This window comes from Cherax quadricarinatus, unplaced genomic scaffold (genome assembly GCF_038502225.1).
Source record: "Cherax quadricarinatus isolate ZL_2023a unplaced genomic scaffold, ASM3850222v1 Contig6078, whole genome shotgun sequence".
Lineage (NCBI taxonomy): Eukaryota > Metazoa > Arthropoda > Malacostraca > Decapoda > Parastacidae > Cherax > Cherax quadricarinatus.
Genome location: NW_027201104.1, coordinates 1304 through 8892, shown reverse-complemented (window position 1 = coordinate 8892; position 7589 = coordinate 1304). Strand labels below are relative to the sequence as shown.

The 7589-nt window shown below is 39.5% G+C and overlaps 1 protein-coding gene across 1 annotated transcript; it reads right to left on the bottom strand.

Moving 5' to 3' along the window:
• Positions 1-1403: 1403 nt before the first annotated feature.
• On the bottom strand, positions 1404-4860 carry LOC128704198 (zinc finger protein 271-like). The gene has a single exon (XM_053799255.2). It carries the CDS (start codon positions 2850-2852, stop codon positions 1788-1790), a length of 1065 nt encoding a protein of 354 aa, XP_053655230.1. The 5' UTR covers positions 2853-4860; the 3' UTR covers positions 1404-1787.
• Between the last annotated feature and the right edge of the window lie 2729 nt (positions 4861-7589).

Genomic DNA, 7589 nt, shown 5'->3' with positions numbered 1-7589 from the left:
CCCGTGCCATACCCTACCCTTCACACCAGTAAACCAGCACTCAGGGATAGCAACCTCACATTTACTGAGCCACCTCGGTGGACAAAAGAAAGGGTGGTTGGAAACTTGCCACAAAGCATACCTCTTTTGGCTGTCACCCCGCCAGAACTGACAGGCAGCCTCTGGAGATACATCCATCATCTGCAGGACACCCTGCCCACTTCTTGGAGATCCAGGAAGGCAGCAGGGCACCTCCAGACAATTCAGATTCCATGGCACACTTCCCCCTACCTAGAAACTGTAATGCCAAAGGGGAGGACCCCTGAGACTACAAACGGGATATGGAAAGGGGAAGGTTGGGAGGAGGGAGGGGGGAGGAAAGGGGAATAAAAAAGGGGGGGATGGGATAGGGAAGGGAGGATTGGGGGGTACTTAGGTTCAGTCTGAGGAAGGAGACCAAAGAGTTTAATTCCTTAGACCAAGAGCCTCTTTGCCACGTCAAGGAGCCCCTTTAGAAGAGGTGTTCGTACCTAAACTGTGTTAAAGAAGCAGCCAGATAGTAACTGCTTCTTTAACACAGTTAAGGTATGAACAGATGCCTTTTTTGAGGGGCCAGGCTGAGGTTTGGCAGATGGTAACTCAACACCACCACCAGCCTTGAAACGCTGCACCCAGTTCCTTACTGAATGCTCACACACACAAACATTGTCCACTATTTCTTTCGTCTGGTGCCCAGCTTTGTGAAGCCCTATGATTTCAGCTATAGTTTCAGGAGTTAAACACTTCCTTTTACCCATAATCAAACATGTATAGCCCCAAAACCAAAGGGAACACCAGACAAAAGATGGGGCGGATGAGAGACAACAGTGCAACACTTCCTCTCACCACGGCAGCCACGTGAGCAATGAGAAGTCACTGTGAAGTGTGGTGGCAGGCTGAGATGTCATGCTTACAGCTGTTACCCAGCAGACTGCAATGATGAAAAAAGACCTGCCCCCCCCCTATATGGTAGGCCTTTGATTTTCGTCATGGCATTATGCCGGGGCACTCACCCAGAATAATGCCATGACGAGCACTGTAGGCCTACCAGCTTTTTCCCCGCAAGATTTGAAGATGCTAGAATTCTGGCGTAGTATCACAGGACTGACACTGGCTTCAAAGCCATAATTTTATGGGACTGACACTGAAAGGTTATACAGTACTAGAAGAATGGGAGCCAATCAGATTTTATCCAAGAAAAAGTTATGGCAGTATCTTGGATCAAAGGCATCTCACAGACATCAAGGCACCTCCTGTGAAGTGACATCAGACACAGATCTAGCTATTCCACAAAAGTACAATTAGCAAAGGCTTCTATGAACACTGCTAATTTACCAACACCAAGAAAAGTTAAAAAGATTTTTGCATGAATACTGCTAATTTAATGACACAAAGAAAAGTTTTCTTGCATGAATACTGCTAATTTAATGATAAAAAGAAAAGCTTTCTTGAATGAATGCTACTAATTTACCAACATCAAGAAAAGCTTTGTTGCATGAATATTGCTAATTTAATGACAAAGAAAAACTTTCTTGAATGACTATTCATATGTAGAGCTAATTTAGAATTGTGTCAATGATCATTTAAACATCTGAAAGATTAACTCAATTTCTGTCACAAGTAATTTTCATTCATGCTACTATCTCATACTATAATGTCTTTGAATAACACTGTCCATTGGTAAGATTTCCCTCCCATATGGTTTCATATGTTTTTCAATCAATTTTATTTTTTGTGAGAAAACATTTAGAAACTAAACACTGGTATTTCTAACTATCATGAAGTCTCAGGTGTTTTACTAAATAAGATTTTCTGGAAAACTCTTTTAGACATTCTGAACACCTAAATGGTTTCTCATTGGTATGAATTCTCATGTGTCGTACTAAATGAGATTTTCTAGAAAATTCTTTAAGACACTCTGAACATTGATATGGTTTCTCTCCAGTGTGAATTCTCATGTGTTTTACCAAACTGGATTTATCTGAAAATTCTTTTAGGCACTCTGAACATTGATAGGGTTTCTCTCCAGTATGAGTTCTCATGTGCACTATTAAGAGAGATTTTAAGGAAAACTCTTTTAGACACTCTGAACATTGAAATGGTTTCTCTCCAGTGTGAATTCTCCTGTGTTTTACTAAATTAGATTTATTAGAAAATTCTTTTAGACACTCTGAGCATTGATAGGGTTTCTCTCCAGTATGTATCCTCATGTGCTGTACTAAATGAGATTTTAAGGAAAACTCTTTTAAACACTCGGAACACTGATTTGATTTCTCTCCAGTGTGAATTTTCAGGTGTAGTAGTAAACTAGAGTTATATGAAAACTCTTTTAGACACTCTGAACACTGATATGGCTTCTCTCCAGTGTGAATTCTCATGTGTTGTACTAAACTAGATTTATGTGAAAATTCTTTTAAACACTCTAAACATTGATATGGCTTCTCCCCAGTATGAATTCTCATGTGCTCTGCTAAACCATATTTATATGAAAATTCTTTTAAACACTCTGAACATTTATATGGTTTTTCTCCAGTATGAATTCTCATGTGCTTCACAAACTTAGATTTACATGCAAAGTTTTTAAAACACACACAACACTGATGTTTTTCTCTGGTATGAATTCTTATATGTCTCATTAAAAAGTTTTTAGAAAACTCTTTTAAACACATTGAACACTGAGCTGCTTCTTTCTCTTCATTAACTGTTATCGGTGATACACACTGAGATTTTTGTGAGGAATATTTCAGAGACTGTGAATACTGATACAGTTTGTCTTCTGCATGAACTGTAATGTGTGTTGCTTGAACACAGTTTTCTTCAAGTATTTTAGACATAGTGAACAATGACTCAATCCTTTCTTGGTCATGACCACAAAATTAAAAATGCTAAAACAGTAGAGAATATTTTTCTTAAGGTAAACACCAAAAACTTGAAATTTGTTGACAAACAAGAAATTATTCAGGTGCAAAGTTAAAAATCTGGGAGCATTTTATGCCTAGCAATTTTGCCCACTTTGAGTCCTATTTTAAGCCAATTTCATTGCTCATTTTGAAGAAATTCTTACTTATTTTGCACTATCTAAAGTACAGAGAAGATGGTAATTTGGACAATTATACAAAAAAAAAAAAAAAATCTGATTTAAAACACATTAAAGAGAATAAAAATAAAAACCATGTGCATTCCAGGAACTGGAATCCATCATCAAACAAAAAAAAAATTGAAGTTTTACCCTATTTCTAATATAATAATAGAAATAAACATTTGTATTTGTAATAAAATATAACCAGGAATGATTGTCATGGTTTATGGTATCCCAATAAATGAGGCAGACCTAGTAAAAACCCATAAAACAGACCAGGAGGGTCTGTTTTATGGGAAATAAAAGAAGTAATATTTATGATACTTGAAACCCTATCTCAAGCTACTTTCAAAACTCTACTTCAGCTACTTACCAAAATAATCTCTTTCACAAGTATGACTTCGTTTATCAATTGATACCATGAGCCAATAAATCCATCCTAGAAAAAAACTGAGTCTATTTTAAAGCAAAGTCAAATGTTTGCTTTTCCGATCTTGCACTGCATGGGGTATGATTTTTTTTTATACTGTTCACGCCCACTGCACAGACCCGTTCTCTCATGTTTAGGCCAAAATATACTGCTCACAGTATATCTGAGATTGTTGTGCTCAAAACAAATCTATATGAGCGACACCTGCATCAGTAATTTAGATCTACGTGACACTGTGGTCAATAACAAAGATCTATGGATGAGACAGTGAAAGGGGTTAATAATCTTATAAATAAATCTTAAAATGCTTGAACAGATGCAAATTTTGTTACCATTTCATTACAGTGAAAACCAACATTTCTCTAATACTCTATAATTACATAATTATAAACATGACCAAGTTCTAAATCTACATTATACAGTGCTTGAGGAATAGCATGGATGATTACGATAATGGGAGGATATCTTCAATTCCTTGGATCAAAAGCAGTTCACCAGCAGTAAAGCAGGTACCTTGAATGGTTCTCTAATACTGTTCATGAATTTAAATATTTCTTGCTAAAGTTTTCAAAATAGTTTTGTAACATAAATTATGAAAAAGTTCTTAATACAATCAGAGATAATGTTGTGCAGAGCACAATGATGAGTGTTAACACAGCAGAATGTAAGCTGATGTGTAACATTAGCTTGTTAAGTAGATGTTACACAGTACGATGTTAGGCTGATGTATAACAGTAAGATGTTAAAGTGATGTGTAACAGTATTATTACACAACAACTTTATGACACTGATGACGACACTGAAAATGTCATATTTCTGACACTGTAGTAACGTAGTGTTGTCACTATATATTTCTAACACTGTAGTAACGTAGTGTTGTCACTATATATTTCAGTATCTGACACTTATGTGAGCCTTACAATACTAAAACTTGACACTACAAATATAATTTCTCTGTGCCAGGATGACCTGCAGTACTGGTACTACAAGTGCCAGCCTCTGTTACCAGGATGACCTGCAATATTGGTACTACAAGTGCCAGCCTCTGCTACCAGGATGACCTGCAGTACTGGTGCTACAAGTGCCAGCCTCTGCTACCAGGATGACCTGCAGTACTGGTGCTACAAGTGCCAGCCTCTACTACCAGGATGATCTGAAGTACTGGTACCACAAGTACCAGCCTCTGCTACCAGGATGATCTGCAGCACTGGTACTACAAGTACCAGCCTCTGCTACCAGGATGATCTGCAGTACTGGTACCACAAGTACCAGCCTCTGCTACCAGGATGACCTGCAGCACTGGTACCACAATTACCAACCTCTGCTACCAGGATGATCTGCACAAAAGAAACAACTGACCATTATAATATTTTGATAAACTTTAACTTCAAGAGAATTAAAAAATTTTATGTCCACTATAATTATCTTTAGTAATACCTGTGGTATTGTTATTGTAATAACTGGTATTATTATTGTAATACTTAAAATATTATTATAATACCTGAGGTATTATTACTGCAATCATTTTTTATTAACACATCCGCTGTTTCCCACCAAGGCAGGGTAACCCCAAGAAAGAAGAAACAATTTCATCATCACTCACTCCACCACTGTCTTGCAGAGGCATGTTCACATTATAGTTCAAAAATTGCATCATATTTCCACTCCTTCAGAGTACAGGCACTGTACTTCCCACCTCCAGAACTCCGGTAAATCTAACCAGTTTCCCCTGAATCCGTTCATATTACTTTGCTCACACTCCAGCAGCACATCATAAAAACCATGTCTCCACTCTCCTAACATGCTCATGCATGCTTGCTGGAAGTCTAAGCCCCTCACACACAAAACCTCCTTTACCCCTCTCTCTAACATTTCCTAGGATGATTTATAAACCCACCAAGTCATTCTATTTTCTTCAGTCCTCTCAAAATGTCCAAACCACCTCAACAACCCTTCCTCAGCCCTCTAGATAATACTTTTAGAAATCCTGCATCTCTGTGTAATCTCCATGCTAAAGATTCTCTGCATAATACTCACACAACACAATGCCATCAGACACAACATCTCCACTGCCTCCAGCCTTTTCCTTGCTGCAGCTTTCCCCACCCATTGTGGAGAAAATTCTCCAGAAAGGGAATATCAGCCCTCTCAGCCCCTTCAGTTCCCTGAAGGACTCAGCCCTTCAGAGAGGCTGATAGCCTCTCTTGCTTCACATAAACAGTTTAATTGAATCCATATGCAGCTAACAACATCATAAGTTACGCCCCCTCTCTTGCACCATAGTGTTTGTGTAATACGAGTGACAGTGAAACGAGAAAAATGACTCTTTACCTTAGCAGGAAAATTACAGGAAAACCCTGCACCACTTTACTTACAGTGTAGGACAATAATGAACTGTCATTGATAGATAATAAGAAATCGACCATCTTGTGTTGAATACTGTGATGATGTTAAGCAAGGAGGGAAATCATGCTGAAGTTAGCAATTAAGGGCCCACCCTAAGGCGAAGCAGGAGGAGGAAGGCAGATTGGCTTCAGGAGACGAACAGGAAATGTGTTTCATGTGGGCATTGCCCTGAACAAAGGAACAACAGTGTTGTGAGTTTGACTGTTGTACAATCTCAGAAATTCGCGGTAGAACTAATGACACAGTGAAGCATAACCGATCTTCCTGTCATGAAAATACCACGAAGCCTGGTGGTTAATGCTCTCGCTTCACACGGCGAGGGCCTGGGTTCGATTCCCAGCCAGAGTAGAAACATTGGACGTGTTTCTTTCCACCTGTTGTCTATGTTCCCCATCAGTAAAATGGGTACCTGGGTGTTAGTCGACTGGTGTGGGTCGCATCCTGGGACACTGACCTAAGGAGGCCTGGTCACAGACCGGGCCGTGGGGGCGTTGACCCCCGGAACTCTCTCCAGATAAACAAATCTTGGTTTCAGTGTAGTATAACAGTGTGTGTTGCTGAACATTCTCGACTGAGTGAAAGACAGTGCAACAACTCAAGACACACTACTACAGTGGACCCTCGCCTAACGTTGGCATCACATAACGTTAAATCCGCCTAGCGATACATTTTAATGCAAAAATTTTGCCTCGCCTAGCGCTAAAAAACTTGCTCAACGCGATTCGTCCGAGACGCATCCATGCGCGGCCTGAGCCAGCCTCACTTGTTCCGCTGGTGGCATTGTTTACAAGCCAGGGTGGCTGGTTGCATACATACATTCGATACATTTTGTATTATTCCATTGTTTATAGTGCTTGTAACTGCTAAATAAGCCACCATGGGCCCAAAGAAAGCTTCTAGTGCCAACCCTGTGGTAAAAAGGGTGATAAATACTATCATACCACAGCCAGCTGCTGCTGCACCATGGTCAGCTGTTGCTGGACCAGTCAGCTGTTGCTGGATCAGTCAGCTGTTGCTGCACCATGGTCAGCTGTTGCTGGACCAGTCAGCTGTTGCTGGAACAGTCAGCTGTTGCTGCACCACAGTCAGCTGTTGCTGGACCAGTCAGCTGTTGCTGACTGGTCCTCAATAAAGGTAAATGTCATTTAACAATTGTTTATGTAGTTATTGTGCATGTCTCATTGTTTTCTTTGTAGAGAAATGTATATTTCATGAAAAAAAAAAAAATTAATACTTTTGGCTGTCTGGAACAGATTAATTGGATTTCCATTATTTCTTATGGGGAAAATTAACTCGGCTAATGATAATTTCGGCTAACGACGAGCTCTCAGGAACGGATTAATATCGTTAGGCGAGGGTCCACTGTACTTCAATCAAGACACCAATATCGGGATTAAATTTTCCCTAACAAGCAAAGCAAGATTTTTGGGGATATACCTGTTCCTAGTTAGGTTAGCTGCAGCTGATAGTTAGGGTCAAACCTTGCCTAGATTTACAAAGAAATCCCATCACTGGTGGGCCATTGACCCTAAACAAGTACAAATCCATTCATCATTAAGTTACCAGTGTCAGAAATGCTTAAATATACACTCTTTTGGGGCAACTACTTAATGATCACTTTTCTCATCAGCTAAGGGCTGGGGTTAGCTGATTCTC

Excerpts from the sequence above, each read along its gene's own strand:
- LOC128704198 (XM_053799255.2), bottom strand. The coding sequence starts at position 2,852 with ATGTCTAAAATACTTGAAGAAAACTGTGTTCAAGCAACACACATTACA.